This window comes from Sardina pilchardus, chromosome 1 (genome assembly GCF_963854185.1).
Source record: "Sardina pilchardus chromosome 1, fSarPil1.1, whole genome shotgun sequence".
NCBI lineage: Eukaryota > Metazoa > Chordata > Actinopteri > Clupeiformes > Clupeidae > Sardina > Sardina pilchardus.
In genome coordinates, this window is record NC_084994.1 from 40,610,687 (window position 1) to 40,631,454 (window position 20,768).

A 20,768-nucleotide genomic window follows, 5' to 3' on the forward strand; every position below is an offset into this window, starting at 1 on the left:
TGACATCAAAGCTACCATTACTCTCAACAATCTTTTTTTTTTAGATCATTTATAATTAGAAATACAATAAATGTATGTATAGATTTGACCTGCCGTTCCCCTCCGTCACATTTTGTGGCGTAAACAGAACAACAATTTCAACCCAGTTAACCCATCTGGATTCAGAATGAGGTGGAGCGTTTGAAAATTAGCTTCCATCCCAACTTTGTTATTTGAATATATATCGCCTTTTGAACTGAATTGTTTAGCCAGACCACTTTTGTCTGAAGCGGTTCTGCAAGGCCTCCATTTCAGCTGTTTGTGGGTATGAAGCCCTAGGCTCCTAAGCACCTTACTTCACCAGTTCAGCTAAAGGGCCATTAGCCTGTTAGCCTGTTAGCCTGAATAGGCCCCATTGGTGAACCAGTTCAGGGCGGTGGCCTCCAATCATGAATGGCCTGAGGAGTACCGTATGTTCCTGAAACTGGTTGTTTGGAAAGACTTCAAGATGCACTTTTTAAGGAATGAGATGGTGGGACTGAGTTGCTCAGCAATCACATGCCTCTCTCTAGAAGCTTCCATTTCTCCTCTTGTATACGCAGGCTGTGCTGTTTAACAAACTGATATTGACGATAACGAACAAAATAAACACTAGATAGGAAAAAAAGAGGTAACCTATGTACGAATGTGCACTGTGGTTCCTTACGTCGCAGTGAGGCCTTCCTCATCGTCGACACAATTAGCAGATGACCTCAGGTCAGTTTGAGACAGCTGATCTAGATACTTGAGCTCTGGGCCACACATACGGAGGGCTGATTCTGCGTCAGACGACAGCAAGTCAAACGTACTGTATCCTGATTTCTTTTTTCAGTGGTTGAGTGTGTTATCAGATGCAACCAGGAGAGGGCGCACATTGAACGTGTATATAGCTTCTCTATTCCATGACTGCATCACTTTTGGATTGTGGTGGTGTCCTACAGTGACATCTACTTTTGAGGTTTTGCATATAAACTGTAGATCTTTATGAAACAATTAGCTTATTAAGCCTTGGATTTAGCAACAGCAGAATGGCAACTCTTTGAGGGATATATTTATTTATATCAAACAATGCTCAAAATAAGAATTTACTACTTGGTGAGGCAATATATTTTATCCTTGTTATTTAACTTATACGCTATGATAATATTTTGGTAAGTAGGCATATTGTAGTTCATTATCAAGTGCATTAACTTTAAAGTGATTTTGTGTCTATTGACATTTGCTCTGAGAAGTGAGAATTGGAGAATGGTTGTGTGCACAAGATGGTTTCATTGAATTGGCACTTATTTAATCAACCTGCTCGATTTTGGCAGTACTCTAAAACGTGTAGTTGTCAACAATAACAGTGTGAAGAACAAACAGTGACACATATATTACGTCCGCAGACATCGAGAATGTTAACAGCATCAAATAAGCAGATTCACAGCCATGAATTTGCATTTGGCTACTGTTTTGACCGTAGCTGCAGGATATGAACAGTAACCATGGCTACTGTCAGCGGACCATTTGGTGATTTGCTTGACTTTTCTGTATCTGCGGTATTGCAATAAAATCACTGGCTCTGGCTCTAATTGCAAGGATGAATGCAGTGTCTGAGATTGCCGTGAATGCTGAGGGACATTATATCAGCAGTGCTACTTGTTTTGCATTTAGCACACAGAAAACAAGTGCTTTTGGTTGATTAGTAACGGGGGGTGAAAGTGACAAGTGAGCTGAGATACCATATCCTGTGGTCAAAAAAAAGTAACCCTGGTTCAGGATTATTGAAGCGATGTATTTCTCTCTTTTTTGGGGGGGTCGCCAAAGATGAGATCTAAAAAATAAAGCTACCGATGTGCTTTGCAGTTGGGTGCCTGAGACTTGTAATGTTCGCCCTTTCAACATCTCTTATCTATGCAGTCCTCTTCATGTGCTTGGATTAGTGCTGCTTGAACACTTGAAAAATGACTCCATTTTCCTCAGTTTGGGTCGGTGCCCATTTTACTTTTCAAGAAGAAATTATATGCATTTTATTATCCAGTGATGAGATAATTTAAATAAAAGGCTAAAATCATAATCTCATTGTTGTTGTTTTTTTTCTATCATGAACATCAGTTTGTATTGTACAGTATATGTTTGTATTATAACATTCAATGTGAAACTTTGTGCAAACAACTTTCACATTAACATCCAAAGCATCAAATGTAACAAACATTTCAGTAGAAAAGTGCAGTACAGTAACAAGCAGTAAGAAACCTTGGGAAGTGGTCTCTTACATTTTACTGTAGAAATCAGTCCAATATATATTGTATACCTTGTATAGATGTATTCTCAGTACATATTTTCGTGATTCCCTATAAGTACAGTATGTCTCTCACGAAAGTAGCCTAGTGGTTACAAAGCAGCCCTGTGCTTACAACTACAAGTGTGTTTGTAGACATGTGCAAAAGGCCTAGTGGCACCTCTGAAAGTATCGTCCGGTTCCCTTTGAGGGCAACAAGTAAAGCCATTCAAAGCAAGAGTATTCAGCTGGAGGAGTTTTGGTCCACCGAAGCCATTTTGAAAGCAGTCACGCCATCTACTGGTCGTCCCCGGCATTGAAGCCAATCCTGTTGCCCTGTACAATCCTGTCAGATCGGACGCTTTCTGTCGTCATAGTCTGTGGTCCCCACGACACGCCAGCTCGGCGTGCTTACTGTCCACGCATGTCCCTGAGGTCAGTGACCTCAAACGACCCCAGACGACGGTCGGTCCGTGACTCAGTCACTCTGCTCTCCTCGCACACCTGTGCACGGCACCTGCACAGGTGCCTATGCCTGGGCGCTGGAGATGATGTTGTGGATGAGCTGGAGGGAGAGGCCGCAGGACTGGAGCGGGTCGTACTCGGCGAAGACGTGGCACACGTTCTCTGCGCTGGCCTCCACACCTTTAGCCACGATGCCAAACATCCTACACAGAGGGCGAGGAAAAGACAGTACACACTTAACATGGCTCTCTCCTCTTACATTCGTCCACTTGAATGGATCAATGAAAAAATAATGATGGATTACATAGAAATATGGAGAGTAGTGCTTCATTTTACAGATAGTCTAGTTTCACTTTTTATAATTGATTTTTTTTTTTAATCAAGTTTGATGAAATTCTTACCTGGCTGATTTGCAGCTTTTCTGCCACCTACAGGAGAGGAGAGAGCATCACATACAAGCGTTAATGTTGAGTGACGTCATGGACAGCATCGCTTTAGCAGCTTCACTACAATCTTAGACAAAAAACAGTCTAAACTTAAATCTAAAGGCTGTGGCTAGAACCATGACCCAGATCTGTGCCGGACCAGGGCCAAACGTGCTCCTTGGGCACCTGCCACCTTGGTGTTCTAGGCCTGAGTGTAGTGTTTGATGTCTCTCACCTTCTCTCCTCGGGGTCCTCGCCACCATAGCTCAGTAAGTGGACAGGGAAGTGCCGTCTGAAGAAGAGCCTGTTGAAAAAATAAAAAATAAAGATAATTTAATGGCCAATTTTTAAAATTCATATTTCAGATGAAGGTCAATGCTTTTGTTTAATTATGTCACCTTTTATAGCCATAACCAAACTGGGCTTCAGGATTAAGAGACAAATTATCTCTAATTGGTGTAGTTAATGCCTTATTGCTGTTAGTCAGTTAAAAGTCAGTCAATGTTAAGTCAATTAAAAGTTAAGTCCACGATTATTACAAAATCGTGTTATTGATATGTGATCTCAACAGCCAAATAAAATGACACCCCTCTCTTTCCTGCTACTGAAAGAATGGCTGGTTTTATTGGCTGATGTTTCGGTTTCTGGCTCGATCCAAGCTATTGGATTACTGCACCTCCAAGTGAAAGTGTCTCATGAGGTGTCTTTGGCTCCTGCACCTGAGTCTTACTCACTTTCTCTGGATGTCGGTCAGAGTCACACCCTTGGGCGACACTTTCAGGTTGACCACTGTGGGCGTGGCCTCCGCCTCCTGCTCAAAGACCATGGACACGGCCTTCTGCACAGCGCAGGGGCCCGTCAGCATCTCCGTGGGAACCGCACATAAATACAGGAAGTTGCACGCTTGGAGGAGAAGATAACACACACATGATTAGACGATCTGCAGTCTTCAGTGTTGACAGATGAAATCAAGTACGGAGGAGGAACTTTATTTTCTTCTTTTTGCTTTGATACTTCCCAAAGCCCATTCACTATATGCACTTGTTTCAACATTTAAGTTTAAAGTTCAAATTAGTTCTAGATAAGAACTTCAAATGCTCTAAGTTCTACTGAAGAGCTTTGAAAGCTTTTAGTTTGACCACTACTTGGGATTGATGTTTGCGTGCATGGTACTGCTTCGCTATGCCATATTCTCACTGATCTTGTGCAGTATGTGCCTGATTCCTCCATAGTCTGCGTCCTTACCAGTCTTACTAGGCTCATCACTGGGGGACGTGGTTGGGGATCCCTCCTCATCTTTCCTCACTCCTGTGGGAAAACAAAAGAAAGGCCATCAGCCTAACTCCTCACCATCAGCACTGAAATAATATCAGTCTGACAATAATGTCAGATAACTTAAAGGTTATGATTCACTTGTTTTTTTGGTTTTTTTTAAAGGGTTAAACTATTGCTATTGCATAATCTATTTTGATATTGTATTATTAAATGAATGCATGCAAGACCTCAGAATTAAGTCACGGAGGATGACACAGTCAGATAGTGAAAGCGAGTAGATGCAGGCATCCTGCGTTACCTTGAGAGTGGATGACGAGTCTGCAGGGCAGTGCATAAGGAGAGATAGTGTGCTGATAGACCAGGGCAGAGAGACTCCCTGTCAGAGAGAGAGAGAGAGAGAGAGAGAGAGAGAGAGAGAGAGAGAGAGAGGGAGAGAGAGAGAGAGAACACGTTAATTAACACTAAACCACTTGAGATTCATCACTAACTACAGCTAGTTACAGCTAACTACAGTGTCACATCACAGCAGAACATAAAATGACTATGACCTACTTTTTCATGTAAACAACTCCCATACCTGGCCACAGGGGGGCAGTAGTAAGCCACTAAAGATAATATTGAAACCGTGGCCACCTCTGTAGTTGATGAGAGTGAATGGCAGTAGCCTACTTTATACATTTGTGAAGCATTTCTCTCATTTCAGAGGGTTAATCTTCCTACATGAGTTTAAAATCGGAAGAGGATTACTCAACCACATATTCACATCTCAGTAAGGAAGATTCCAACTTTATGCAACTTCATCAATATTTACAATGGATTAATATTAACCTGTTTTTTTGCTAATGGAAGAAAATCGATCAAGAGCCTTCTCATCAGAAATATGTCTTTGTCATGATTTACCTCTCAGGTGACGTGTAATAGCCCTTACAACACGTCACGTTCTGTGACAGTTTGCACTTAGGAATTTGGCCACCACAGAAATCAGCATGATGTACATCTGCATACCTCACAACTACGTAAAAGGGTTTGTGCAATGCATGTCTGTGGTTATGAATTCTTGGGTGTTCTTCCACACTATTGCCATAGTGTACTGCCATTTTGTTATTAATGCCGCACAACATGCTTCAGCCTGTCAAACATTCCGATTTGTCACTATGTAAGGCTTTAGAAATGTGTGTGTTATTACTGTTAAATGATTCTATAGTAACATTATCAATCATGTAGTGAATTGATTCAGTTGAGGAGTGTAAACCTGATTGATGATGGAAAATGTTCGTTATTTTGATCAAATGATCTTGATCCTGTCCATTTATAGGAATGTGCTGGCTTAAGCCTTAGAGGTGTTGTGTCATCAGCACTGTTTGCATACCCAAGAGTGACAAACATAAAGGAATCCAAAGGCACACACACACTAACACACACACACACACACACACACACACACACACACACACACACACACACACGCACACACACTAACGCGCGCACACACACACACACACACTAGCGCGCGCACACACACACTAACGCACACACACACACACACACACACACACACACACACACACACACACACACACACACTCCCTTATGACTCTGGACTGTTGAGGTGAATGAGGGTGAATATGACAGGGCAAGGATCAAAGATATGGCCTGTTAAGCCTGGGGTGTGATCGTACTGTATGTGCGTGAGTCTGCCGGGTGGGTGTGTTTTGGGGTTGGGTGGTGGGAGGGTGTCCACATATTAGGGCATATGGAAGTCCTGAAGCTCTGCTGTAGTGAATTCCAGAATCCTTAGCATGTGTGAGTCAGAGTGACTTGACCTGATAAGATCGAACGAAAGTGTTGAAGCACTGCTATCGCACATATCCGCTTTCTTCCAATGTGTGAGTCAGGCCGCCTTTCACTGATAAGGCATGAATGAAAAATACATCAGTCAGTCTCATAAAGTGTCGTCATCCGGAGTGACATGACATTCGTGACACACAGATTGTGAGTGTGTGTGTGTGTGTGTGTGTGGATACGGATCAGAGAGATGTTCCGTGCTTCTATGCAGGCTGTATCTAGGTGACGGTGGAACAGCTTGTGTGGCACCACTAGTGTACAACATGTTGCTCAAACCCTGTCTTTATTTTTTCTTCTTCTTTAAAAAAAAAAAAAAAAACTGCTACATGTTTAACCTTTTTCCAGTGGTGACTGGGAAAATATGGGCTAATGTTTAAACCAGTCTGTGTTTGCGCATTATCAATTAAAATAAGTAATATGTAAATGCATACATTTCTTTTTCATAATAATGTTCAAAACTCTCTCTATTAGCTGCTGTGGTTGTAGCACAATGATGCTTTTGGGAAACACATTGATGGTGCTGTGCTACCAGGTTTGGTCCATGTGTCCAGAAGATTCAAGCAAGTTCAGGGGAAACACTCACCGAAGTAGGGCTCATGTGAAGATCCTCTGACACGCACCCCCTTGGCAGAGGACTCGATAAGGAAGTGTCTAATTTGATCTGTGGGATCATCTACCAAGGAAACAGGACAGAAAAGACAGGAGAGGTCACAAGATAAGAAGCACTGAGATTTGTTTTATTCAATTTGTGAGAAATCTGAAAAAGTACAGCACCAATAATTGTGCCACATGTTTTTTTTTTTGTAAAAAAAATATATATACGTATAATAGTGCATTGTCTTTCCTTAATGTCAATTTGCTTCCTTTAAAGGCTGCAATTTTCCTTCAATGGCTTGATGGTTTCATTGTGAGACAAAGATACATTGCCAAAACATATAGATAATATACAGATTTGCTGTATATCACTGATTTACCAGAAGTAGCAACACATGTGGAGGTCACTGTTTATGCACAGGCAGTGTTGGGAAGGTTACTTTAGAAATGTAATGTGTTACAGTTACAAGTTACTCTGTTTAAAATGTAATAGTAGTGTAACTATTTTAATTACTTTTTCTGAGTAACGTAATGAATTACTTTTGATTACTTTTTGATTACTTTTCCGATTTTTGAATCATACAGTATAGTCCCCAAATCCGTGCGAAGATTTCGGCCTTGGTCTACAGGCTGCCGAGCAGTTCTGTACAAGCGCACAAGGCAGCAAGGGCATTCAATACATGAATTAGCATCACATTTTTTGTGAGGATAATATAATGATAATCATAACACGTTTACAGGCAGGCATGTAAACACTGATGGCGCTGTAGACGTGATAGAGCCTATCAGAAGGTCCCGTATCAAACTATGGATGTGGAGGGAAACAGTTCTTTTTACATACAATATTATTTGCAAAGTTTTGCTGACAATATTGAGATGTAATTCAAATTGTAATTTTGAAAAATTTCTAAAGTACCTGTAATTGAATTACATTTTTTCTACAGTAACTGTAATATATTACTGTTACATTTATTTTGTAATTAAATTACGTAACTCAATTACATGTAATGCGTTACTCCCCAACACTGTGCACAGGAGTACCCTTAATGCTGCTCTGTGGTAAGATAATATACAGTATATACATATAGGTGTATCAAATTTGCTCCAATTTACGTCGTGAAGAGTTACAGTAAAACAAAAACATGTTGGAGGACTCTAGGAAATGTGTCCTTGGGCACACCCAGATCAGAAGTGGACTGACAGTCAGCAAACAGGTTAAGACTGGATAGAGGAATCCTGCAGACTCAGTGATAGTCCCTGTTAGTCACTGACTGTACAAGATGAGTTTGTCTGTGTTAGTCATCGTCTCACTGAGTAGCCCAGAGCTATGCAGTCTGAACAAATATCACTAATTGTTTTTGGTTTGTTATGTTCAGTATTGTGTGTAAAAAAGGGCCAGTTCCTCAAGTAATGGTCACTGACGTTTCATGAGTAAGATGGACCTGTGAGCCAGGTCATTGTCGCGTGCATATTGAATATGATGGATATGATATTCACATATTATATAATACGTGAATATGTGGACAGTGCAACTCACAGTGCACACGTACCTGGTTTGCTGGGGGAAGCTGGACTGCTGGACGCTGGGTGGACCTTCATTGCGAGGCCAAAGCAGCCCCTGTACGATGTGCTGTCTCGCACTACAAAGGATCCTGGTTCCTGGTCTCGGATGATGGCTTCAGCTATTGTCAGGGTCAGAGAAAAGAACAATGTTTGTTTTTGGTGTTGCCAAACAACAATTATTGGGTCCTCCAATCATCCATTGTGTTATTCATTTTGTTGACAATTTTATGGTACACGGCAATGAATGTCGTGTTTTTTATTCACAAAATCTACACTTCACCACAGGGTCTCCAACATTAGATTGTGAGCGGAGTTAAGCTAACATAACAATTCAATCACGCACTGTTTGCACAGAGAGAGTGGAATATTGCAAAGACTATGTATCACAATGAATTACACCACGGCAGCAACGCCCTGCACAGCTGTGATGTTATTTTTCCATGTCGTTCTCCCTCAGTGGCACTGCTGCTCAGATAGAGACCGAGATCACAAGGGATCTTACCTTCTTCACGGGTGATCTGCGGCCGAAACCAGTACTGGGAGGTGTCCATCACGAATTTCATATTAGGTTGGCTGCCTGAAAGTCAAGGACACAGGATAAAATACATTTGTTTCAGCTAAAAAATAATGGTCTACATGCTGATGGGGAATGTACAGTAAGTCCCATCACAACTTAACACTGCATTCCACAATGCGCCCAACTGGGCGATAACTAAATGGTGGTTATTCACTAGAGCACTAAATGGGTAATAACTAAATGGTGGTTATTCACTGATGAACTATATGGGAAATAACTAAATGGTGGTTATTCACTAGTGAACTATATGGGAAATAACTGAATGGTGGTTATTCACTAGTGAACTACAGTATATGGGGAATAACTAAATGGTGGTTAATCACTAGTGAACTACAGTATATAGGAAATAACTGAATGGTGGTTATTCACTAGTGAACTATAGTATATGGGGAATAACTAAATGGTGGTTAATCACTAGTGAACTACAGTATATAGGAAATAACTGAATGGTGGTTATTCACTAGTGAACTACAGTATATGGGGAATAACTAAATGGTGGTTAATCACTAGTGCACTATATGGGGAACAACTATGCACTATATGGGGAATAACTGAATGGTGTTATATAATGGACTGAATGGTGTTGTATAATGATAGCAAACAATAGTGTTGTAGTGGATGTTCCAGACACAGGGCATGGAGCAGCACCTCCACACACACACACTACACACCATGAAATGGCCTCCTGTCCAGGGACGTGGGCGTCGGCGTCTCCTGGGGCGACGGTGACCTGGAGGCGCTCCTGACGCTGTGGTGTTGGATCACTCGGATCTGGGCCTCAGGCGTGCCGGGGTGCGGCGCTCCGTTGAGGAGGACCACGGGGATGTCGGTGAGGGAGCCGGACGGACTGGAGTTGAGGTACGGCGACAGCGGCACGCCGTGGAGCTGCCGGCTGCCGAAGCCTCTGTGGCCGCGCGACACGTCGCCGAGGGAACCGCTGGGCGTCAGGTTCTCTGGACTGCTGTCGGTGTCATCGCTGAGGAGCGACTGACAACTGAGAAAGAGAGAGAGAGAGAGAGAGAGAGAGAGAGAGAGGATAAGAATTAGCATTCAGCATTTCTGAATTGTTGAAGTAAATAATAAAGATAGAACTTTATTGAGACTTCACTCAATGCAATAGGCCTACAAGTTGCTTGAGACAAAAGGGTGCATAACAGGGTTCTGGTTCATTGGGGACTGCGGTTGATACTTAGATTAATAGGTCTATCAGAAATAACTACAGCATAACTCGCAGTGGTGACCGACCTTACTGAAAGGGATGAGGTAAACAACTCACTGTGGTGACAGACCTTACTAAAACGGATGGGGTAAACAACTCACCGTGGTAACCGACCTTACTGAAAGGGATGGGGTAAACAACTCACCGTGGTAACCGACCTTACTGAAAGGGATGGGGTAAACAACTCACCGTGGTAACTGAGCTCACTAAAATGGATGGGGTAAACAAATCACCGTGGTAACCGACCTTACTAAAATGGATGGGGTAAACAACTCACCGTGGTAACCGAGCTTACTAAAATGGATGGGGTAAACAACTCACTATGGTAACTGACCCTGCTAAATAAATACAAATAGAGTAAAACTCTCTAGCCACCTATTCAGATCAATGTCAAACCACTGCGGCTAACACATGTTTGCAGTTTATGCATGGTTTCATTTTCTTTATTTGCATAAAACACTACCCCAGGCTTTATAACCGATGCGGCTAATCCACAGTACAGGAAATGACTCTAAATTCTGCACCTCCACAGGTGGTCTGACACACTACTAGTCGGAACCGTTGGTTACTCCCTATCATCCCCTCCCTATGGCCACACTAGTCATGCCCAAGCACATCACCTCAGGCCTATCAACCCCAACCATTCAAAGGGCCTGTCCACGCAACTGAACCCTATAAAAGTGTAACTTTTACGAGTTCATTACTAAGAAGCAAAGCACTAGGCCAATCCCTCTTGCTAAGTCCCCAGCCACTGCACTGTGAGCTGACATTGCATAACTCTGCTAACATGACCTGACTTGAATCAACACCTCATCAGTCTCTCCCCACTGTCAACGCCACTCCCTTTTAATAAACAACAGTGCATCAGTTAAGGAGGCCCATATACTTAACTTTATATTGCCTTTTATCGCCGTAAGCTGCCACCAAATTATTAACTTAACAATCATATACCAATTACACATATTTGCTGATCTGAATACCATTGAAAACATGTCTTTGCCTGTGCCTGTGTTCTTGTAATGATGCTATATTCATATAGAGGTGAGGAGGTGAGGGAGAGGGCTCAGGGGTGATCACAGATCATGTATAGCGTGTCTAGCATATTGCATAACACGCTGCATATTTGTATTTGCATTTTCATGCGCACTGCGATGATCGGCAGCAGTCAATTTTGTCCTGAAGGCCTTTCAGACTCATGACGAGACAACACCACCGCACACAGACCAGTTGCAGAGGAGCGTGTGGAGTAAAGGTTGGATACCGATTCTGTTGCAAAAAGATTGCGGTGTTACACTCAGAGCCGTACTTCCCCTCCGACCACTCTTACTAATTGTAAGACTTATCGTCTGCAGGTGCGGATTCGGAGGGTTTAACGCGCTGTGAACTCTAAGGAAGATATGACCGTTGATTATTTGAACAAGTTTAAGGACAGTATCTGATCAAGATGCCCCTGTTTTCATTGAATGCATTGTGATACAAAAAAGCCTGTAAAGTCACACTGTGCTGAACTCTCTCTACTCTGGACACGTGCCACTCAAGTCAGTTCAACAAGAGAGCATTAGCAACCCAAGCAGATGATGAATAGTTAATTGAACAAGACCTACACTAGTCTGGCAGACAAATGATTCACTAATTACTTAGACAAATATGGATTCAATGCTAAGCAAATAAATTAAACAGTCATCCACAAAAAAATGTGTTCATAGAGCATTATCGAAGCTGACTTTGTTTCACATGAATCAGTTAAACAGAAATCTATTTTTTTGAGTGATATGTAATGTGACACAATCACAGAATATTGCGACATATCTCCGCTGACCTCACTTTCACTGTCACACTAAAGGAAATGAGCCCTCTGTGTAAGGAGAGGCTATACGACTAAAAATACTCCAGTCATCCCTCAATCATGCTCTCTGGGCCTGAGCGCTCTTGTCTCCCAATGACCTGCCTCAGCACTTTACCAGCATATTAATCCTCCCTGTTCTGTACTAAACACCTCCTCAACCATTTCACCTCGGAAGCCCTTCAGCTTCAGAAGAAATGCCATGAATCATCCCTCACATGCGTTGGCTTACAGTATGAGGGTCACATCTTCATGGCCCCTGATGGTCTGTTGCATTCTCTAACACTCTGAATCAACACCTCATTAATGTAATTCCCCAACTATTAGCTGCAGTTTATACAATTCTTCAGCTCTGAGGTTAACACACGGGGCCAGTTATATGGTTTTAATATAGTTTTTTTTTTTTTAACTTGCATAAAAAAGTGGTTCCAGCACAACGATCAGTATTTTGCCAGGTACAGTATGTGTGTGTGTGTGTGTGTGTGTGTGTGTGTGTGTGTGTGTGTGTGTGTGTGTGTGTGTGTGTGTGTTTACAGTTAAACGAGGACTCTTGTAAAACCAAAGGAAGCACTGAGAGCGCTTTACCTGGAAGCACAGCGCAGGTCTGTGCTATTTGCCTTATGTGTTTGTGATGGAAGCTTTGTTTTGCTTTGGAAAGAAGTACTGACTACCATGTTATGGAACAGTTTGTGTAATGGTACTCACTTTCTCACAGTGTTTTGTGTGCTTACAGTACAGTATGTGCGGCTTATAAACAATGCGGCTGATTCACCGAAAATGACTGTATACTAAACACCTCAACCATTTCACCTTCAGCTTCAAATTGTCATAAATCATCCCTCACGTGTGTTGGCCCCTAATGGCCTATGTCTTCTGGAACACTCTGAATCTACTTTGAGAAAAAGTTTTTTTTCTCAATAGGGCCAAGTGAACAACGTTCTATTCAGATCAGAGACTGTATACTTGTTGCCTATTACAGTATGATCAACCCCTCATTAGCCCATAAGGAGTCCCCCTGTGCTCACCCTTAGGGGTTCCTTTGATGAACTCAAAATGGTTTAGATCAAGAACCATTTAGGGGTGCCATATACTGTATGAAGTCTGCAATAGAACCATGTTCGGTTCTACAGAGTACCTTGTTTTTCTAAGAGTGTATTATGACTAGCCCCTCGTTAACCCAATGAGGAGTGCTCCAGTGCTCACCCTTAGGGGTTCCTTTGATGAACTCTTCAAAATGGTTTAAAGAACCATTTAGAGGTGCCATATATGAAGCATGCAGTAGAACCATTTTCGGTTCTACAGAGTACCAGTGTATGACTACTAGCCCCTTGTTAACCCAAGAAGGAGTGCTCTGGTGCTCACCCATAGGGGTTCCTTATACAGAGTACCAGTGTATTACGACTAACCCCTCGTTAACCCAATAAGGAGTGCTCTGGTGCTCACCTGCCCATGATGTAGCTGGTGTCGGAGCCCGGGGACGTGGACAGGAGCGAGTTGGCGCTGCCGCGGAGCGAGCTGCGGGACAAGCACAGGGTCCCGGGAGAGCCGGCCACCTCCGTCTGCTGGGACGGCGGCCGGGGTCTCCTCTTCTGCACGCCTCCCATCATCACACCGCCTCCTCCTCCGCCTCCGCAGGGCAGCGGGGGTCGCGAGGAGGAGGAGGAGGAGGAGGTCGAGTCGGAGAAGACGACGGAGCCGTGCGGGCTGACGGAGCCCACGTGCTGCGGGATGGCCACGCCGCGGGAGGAGGCGCCCACGACGGAGACGGCGGGCGTGCAGGGGGAGACGCGAGCTCTGGAGAAGGAGGAGGAGGAGGAGGAGGAAGAGGAGGTGGTGGAGTAGTCCACCTCCACGGTGGAGGAGCAGCCTCGGGACACCAGCACGCAGGGGCCCATGTCCTCCTCCTCAGGGGAGTCGTCTGGAGAGGAGACTACAGGGACACAGAAGGGTCGAGGTCAGCACATTAACAACAGGTAGTCGTGTCTTTACTATTTATCATTATTATTATTATTATTATTATTATTATCATTATCATTATCATTATCATTATTATATAAACATATATCTTTATACAAGTAATTTCACTGGCAGTATAGTACAAAGTCTTTTCTCATTACTTTGTACATTTCCTGGCATCAAACCCATGACCTTGTCATGAACCTTACTGCGGGCTACTGTATTGATAGCCTGGTGGGTGTACCCATGCTGCCCTGAGCGTAATTTCATTTGCGCTGCTAGGCAGCGTGGATTCCATGGACCCAATTTTAGCCTCAGCGAAGGAACCAATCACAGAACTGGGGGGAGGGACAGCAAGATGATGACGATGTCTAAGCGACACACCCAAGCTTGTATTTCGGTTAAGAACCAAACCAGCTTTTGTTCAAATCTACACATCTATATACTAAAAAAAAATGTTATTTTGAAGTATTAAAACGCTCCACCTTAAGTCATGTGGTATAATTGATATGATCGACTATAAATGTAATGTGGTATAATTGATTTGATCGACTATAATTTGAATTGAATTTCCCCTTGGGGATCAATAAAGTATCTATCTATCTATCTATCTATCTATAAATGTCATGTGGTATAATTGATTGGACCAACAATAAATAGCTCTGAGCATTCGTAAACCACGCTTCAAATATGAGAAAATGAATGGCTGGTTCCCAGACCTCATCAGTCGAGAAGAGGTCTGGCGTCAGCCAGTCTACTGTATTGATGGTGCATGGGGTGAATTCCAGCAGTCGGTCAACCACTGGGATGGCAATTAGTCAACCACTACAACATGGTGTCTCAGACAGTTAATTGTTATTAAGTCATCGTCTTCCAACACCTCTAACTTTGTAGATGCCTCGGGCGACCTGATCTGTCGGCCACTTAAGGGTGTTAAGGGTGTTTGTCAAGTGAAGTTTCATAAGAGCTGTAATTGGTATAAACTACAATCCCAGCCTGCTCTAACGGTTTTAAACTACAATCGCAGCATGCCGGTGGGTTTTTTTTCACTTTACTTCAGCAAGGATGAACTCCGTCATACATTCACTGTCCTAGAGTCTGCACCACATCACTTGTACCGTAATGTACCGTAATTTCCCAATTATTAGCCGTGGCTTATACATTGATTTCGCAACATTTCTTCAGCCAGGAGGTTAATACACAGGGGCAGTTAATATGATATGAATATGCTTTTGTGTCTTTTAACTTGCATAAAACACTGCCCTGCGGCTTATACAGTACACAATGCGGCTAATACCCAGGAATTTACTGTAGACTTTGCATACGTTTTGAATATGCTGTAAAATCGGAGATTCTCAGGCTCGGATTGCTCAGCGCCGCCCCACATCTGTAAATCCCTCTCACATGTATAGCTCCGATAGCTCCATGTGACATTCCTGCTCGTTATCGTACTACACGCATACACTTGTCCCAACCCAGCGCACACACTCACTGGACCTGGCTTGGCCTTCTCTATCCAAACACCTCAAAACAAACATGTGGCCTTCCCGGTGGTGCTGGCAAAACACCACTGACAGCCAATCAGTCTGAGCTTTGGGCTTTGGGCTTGTTCAAACTTCACAGCCTTTATAGCTTAGCGCCAGGGCACAGACATGCTGCACTGAGGCGTGCTGCAGAAACCAACGCCATGTAGGCTACTGTATATCTGTCTAAGTAGGTACTGAATCATCTGTGCTTTTCTTTACATGACTAACCAGTGGGCAAGAGGGTGGTAATATCCCTAAGCAAATATGCTCCAAATGCACCATTTGCTCTGACATTGTGAAATTGGGTAATACGGCATAAAAAAAGTGTTGCATTTACAGGACTGTAGTTTGTTTTGTAGTCAAAAAATGTTCTCAGTAAAGATGAGAACGTTTTGGAAGCAGGAGGGGGTAAAGGGGAAAAAAAAGGATCGCTTGAGGCAGCAGGGTGCGGCTCTTTGTCTGGGCATCTGGGCCACGGCGTTGCCAAAGCAGAACAATTACAGTTTTGCGTAACCACGGGTTTCAAAAAAAGAGAAAGAAGATGGCTGGGTAGTTCTCCACCCCCTGCGGCCCCTGGAAACAGTGGGGGACCCGGCCATGGTGAGCCATCTGATACAGCTCGGTTCTGAATGACTCCAGATCTGATGGACTGTTTATAAATATGACACCATCGTTCCCACTATCTGATCTAATCATTTGATCCTTGAAGGAGAACGCCCTCGGGCAGCCCAGAGTATGAGTAATGTTGGAAAAATATGTCCACACTTGGCAGCGTGACCCTTTTGCTCTCGACAACTTTTCAGACCGCGTTTTTTTTAGCCGCCAGTGATGGACATGATTTGCAATCATGTCAATCTCGTGTGCTACACATATGTCTTACTTTTAAAATTGTATACCATCTGGTATGGATTATATAACTTCTTTTGGGGCGCGTTGACAATTTAAAACTTTGAATGAACTGTTGGTCGTTGTTAATACTTGTCCTACATTTATTTCTGCATGCAGGAATTTGATGCCGTTTAACTGCACTCAGCTGTACTTCTCACTGTCATGTTAAAACTGGTCAGGATTCCAGGCTAAATGCAGTGGCATCGTTTGTGTGCTTACGGTAGTCTGTCTGATTCTGCTTGATTAGTCTCCAAACAGTTAGACACCCAAGACTTGTTAAGGATTTGTTATTTTCCAAATATAGCAACCATCAGAGGCAGACATCCCGGGTTCAGAAAGCGAAAGTCCTGCCAAGTGTTTGATCCGACCATTTAGTAAACCAGCCCAACATGGACATGTGCATACACATGGTTCCTCAGACCACTCTATGGGTGCCTCGATCCTCGATACTCGATCCTCGATACTCGGTCCTCCAGGCTCATTCCCACTGATCTATAACTAACACTGGATAGACTATTCCATTGTTGCCACCCCATCGTTCTTTATCTAGATCAGTGGGAACGAGGACCAAGGAAGATGTATAAAAAGACGAACGAGAGGCATTCTATGTAACACCGCACCTGAGAGTTTGTTCCGTCCAGGACTGTGCCCGGAGATGGAGAAAGTAAAAGTCCTGCCAAGTGTTTGATCCGACCATTCAGTAAACCAGCTAAACAAGGACATGTGCTGTGCGCACACCTGGTTCCTCAGACCACTCTATGTATCACCGCACCTGAGTGTTTGTTCCGTCCAGGGCTGTGGCGGGAGATGGGCAGCGGCTCAAAGGTGGGGTCCAGCTCCAGGATCATCTGGTTGAGGTTGTCCAGGGAGATGTCCAGGTCCTCCTCGGCCTGGTCCATGCTCGGGGTCTGGGTGGACGCCAGCGTGCGGTTGGGTAAGTACTGGGACATGTCGGTGGCCATAGGCATCACTCTATTCAGGACAGGAAGTCTGAAATAGCCAAAATAGGACAACATGTTTTTAGGAACCACAACCGGGATGATTTTTTAGACCACACTCCACACGTATTTTTTGACCCAATCGTTTGGCAAGCTTGCCAATTACAGTAAACTAAGCACCAGTCAAAGGCTGCTGTACAGCACTAAGACCCACCAAGGCCTTACCTTCAATGTGTGTTACTGCACCGTCTTTATATTACATTAGTACACAACATTACATTTATGTATATATATATATATATATATTTTTTTTTTTTTTTTTTGGGGGGGGGGCTTTTTTATGCCTTTTAATTCGACAGGAAAGTAGAGAGAGACAGGAGGCAAGCGGGAGAGAGAGTTGGGGTAGGATCCGGAAAGGACCACGGGATGGGAATCAACCCCGGGTCGCCGGCGTGCGGTGCAGGTGCCCCAGCCAGTCGCGCCACGGCTGGGGCCTTGTCTGATGATTTTTAACCAAAGCAACTTCCATCAAGGCAGAGTGTGATAAAGACAAGTTAGTGCAGCAGTCAGTGCTACTTCCACACAGTCAACTGTCAGTTCTACTCAGGTGGTATACCGTACAAATCTAGTTGTAGGTAGTGCTACTACAGTACAAGAGGAGATACTCTCTGAAGAGCTGGGTTAATGGTAAAGAGGGAGGTCCCTGCTATGAATGGAAGTCTGGATTGCCCTGAGCGTACGGGTGGCAGAGCCAGACAACGTTCATCTGAGGAACGCAACGGTCAGGAAGTAGCCTACAGTAACTGTATGAGGGCATTTAAGTAATTGGGTGCAGATGGTATGGGAGAGATGTGCCAAATGTATTATAGAAGTGTTAACAACAGTGAGCAAGTCAACAACATAAGTCACCGTAACTGTATGTGAAACATTTCCCAAAGGTGAGCAAGAGGCAGCGTGCTACACAGCTAAAGATATACTCGTTCGTGACGTCTGCTGGTCAGGCCTGATCAAACAGCTTATCGGGCTGACCACTGGAGAGACGTGACACCCGCAGATCGCAGGAGGGTGTGTTGGGTGATCTAAAGTATGACCTCCCACCCCACCCCACACACACACCAACACACACACACACACACACAGCTGAGGAACACAGACAGGGCAGGGCACCCTGTGAGTCACCCATGACTGAGGTGGTTGCCAGGACGACAGCCACTGTGTTTTCCTGCAACAGCAGAACTTCTAGTAATCACAACTTTGAGTGATCACAGACTCGCCCCCCTCAGAACGCTGAGTTAACAAGACCGCTGACTGGATTTGCAACCACACACAAAATGTTTCCAAAACACAGAGGCATTGGAACTATTGGGCATCATGGCAAACCAGAGAGCAAACACCACGCTATTCATTGCTAATGCCATGTTAGTGTCATGGGCTCAGTTTCCTCACAGTAGCCTAGACACACACACGCACACACACACACACACACACACACACACACACACACACACACTCAAGATGTCTACCCACACTGCCCCTTTTTAAGACATTTGATGGACCCCTTTACATGGTCGGGTCTGGAGGTAATGTCAAATACTGTTATTTATCAATGCAGTGCGACCAAAACAATGTGTTAAACAATCTTTTGGAAATACACGTACTTGCTTCACCTATGTTGCTGGTTGCTGAGACTTTAAAAAAAGGTCAAAGAAATTACTACACATCTTTGGCAAATGCAACGGATTGTTACGTATAAATGCTCCCTCCAGGCTACAAGGAGTGATGAAACAATAGACTTTTTCATCTGCTAGCCTGTGGCATCATGGAATTACTCAACCATGAAATGTTGTGTTTCAATAAGTCAGAATCAGTGATTGATGACACGCTGTAAAATACCTTCAACTAACACAGTGTACGCTATCCAGCAACACAAAGCAACACTGATATTACATTATTTCTGAGAAGTACTATCTAAATCAAACATGTTATATTTTACTTCACACTATTGGTAATTTAAAGGTGTGATCTTGATCATACATTATGTTACAACATTAATATATTATTAATTAACATACATATATAGATACAACATAACTTCATATATTAGAGTATTTATCAAGTTAGTGTTACATTCTATAGGAAGGCAATTAGCAGCTACAGTAACACACATATGGTGGAGAATGACAGTCAATAACTTAATTCTCAGGAAAAAGTACTCTAAAAGTCAAAATCATGCATAGTGATAATATTTCACCACTGCATCAACATCAATTTCACAGAGAAGCTAAGCAAATATGCGATGTGAATAAATAAAACATTTCTCACCTGATATGAACCTTGTTCTTCTTCTGGTAAGAGTTCTCTGAGGGCTTGTTCGGTCAGGTTGTATCCCTGATACACTAACTGTCAAGCTGTGGATCCACTCTCTTTTTATGGATAAGCCCCACCCTTGCTCCCGTGAGCCAATCAGAAGGCCAGCCCCTTGCTCCCTATGCAGCTGTGTGATAGTGCCACTAAACATGGTCACTGCTGGACTGCTGATGTCACCAGCAGGCGAAAGGGAAGGACATGTGGAGGTGTGAGTTCTCGAGAATTGCCCGCATGTCTTACCTTATGTGGACTAAATCAATATAGTTACAGCATTATACTGTAATTAGCCAACATGTTCTACAGACAACTTAACCAACTTGACAACTTACATAATGAAATGAAATAATGAAATGATGTAATAATGAAATGATGACTCAATCCAAGAACATCTAGTGTCTCCTTTCTGTCTGTTCACATTCCAAGAGTAGTGTCCAAGGGGGAGTTGCGCCCGCAAGCAGCTGCAGTGGACCACATTTGGGTCTCAGAGTCTATGGAGACCCAGGTGAGCCAAACCCCCCCCCCCCCTCCCCTCCTCCCGCCCCCCCTCCAAAACACACACACACACACACACACACACTGTTTCATGACCCCCCAAACATATACAACATATCCCCTCCCTGCACATACGGATGCACCCCCCAACACACACACACACACACCACTGCAACCACACACCCCCCATACAAACACACAACCACTGCATCACCCCCCTCACCTCCACACACCATTTCATCACCCCAATACACCCCCCAACACACACACACACACACACACACATACCATTGCAACCATTGCATCACCCCCCATCCAAACACTCAACCACTGAATCACCCCCCTCCCCTCCACACACCTTTTCATCACCCCCCTCCCACACACCCAATTACACCCCCCCCCCCCCCCCCCCCCCCAGAGCAATCTTTTAGAAATACCACACTAATGAATTCAGAAGAATCTAGCTCTGCTGAATCGCGTCATCTATCAGGCTGAAACAATCAGTCACCTGTGAGAC

The 20,768-nt window shown here is 43.7% G+C and overlaps 1 protein-coding gene across 2 annotated transcripts; it reads right to left on the bottom strand.

The window, feature by feature from the left end:
* Positions 1–1,996: 1,996 nt before the first annotated feature.
* On the bottom strand, positions 1,997–19,802 carry LOC134090831 (tensin-4-like). 2 transcript variants are annotated; one of them, XM_062544285.1, is made up of 13 exons: positions 19,715–19,802; positions 17,227–17,444; positions 13,528–14,014; positions 9,694–10,016; positions 8,948–9,022; positions 8,433–8,564; positions 6,872–6,961; positions 4,742–4,819; positions 4,414–4,476; positions 3,903–4,071; positions 3,404–3,472; positions 3,145–3,171; positions 1,997–2,946 (listed from the first exon to the last, which is right to left on the bottom strand). In XM_062544285.1, the coding sequence occupies exons 2-13, from the start codon at positions 17,420–17,422 to the stop codon at positions 2,808–2,810; spliced, it is 1,848 nt and encodes a 615-aa protein (XP_062400269.1). In that variant the 5' UTR covers positions 17,423–17,444; positions 19,715–19,802; the 3' UTR covers positions 1,997–2,807. The 2 variants fall into 2 exon arrangements, with proteins under 2 accessions (XP_062400269.1, XP_062400268.1); XM_062544284.1 differs by lacking the exon at positions 19,715–19,802 and having other exon boundaries at positions 17,227–17,578.
* Positions 19,803–20,768: the final 966 nt, after the last annotated feature.

Bases quoted from the DNA above. Each gene is read 5' to 3' on its own strand.
- LOC134090831 (XM_062544284.1), bottom strand. From the start codon at position 17,470: ATGTTGTCCTATTTTGGCTATTTCAGACTTCCTGTCCTGAATAGAGTG. The intron at 9,023-9,693 runs GTGTGTAGTGTG...CTTGACTTTCAG, and splicing joins GGACAGGAGGCCATTTCATG to GCAGCCAACCTAATATGAAA. The intron at 2,947-3,144 runs GTAAGAATTTCA...CCCTCTGTGTAG, and splicing joins AAAAGCTGCAAATCAGCCAG to GATGTTTGGCATCGTGGCTA.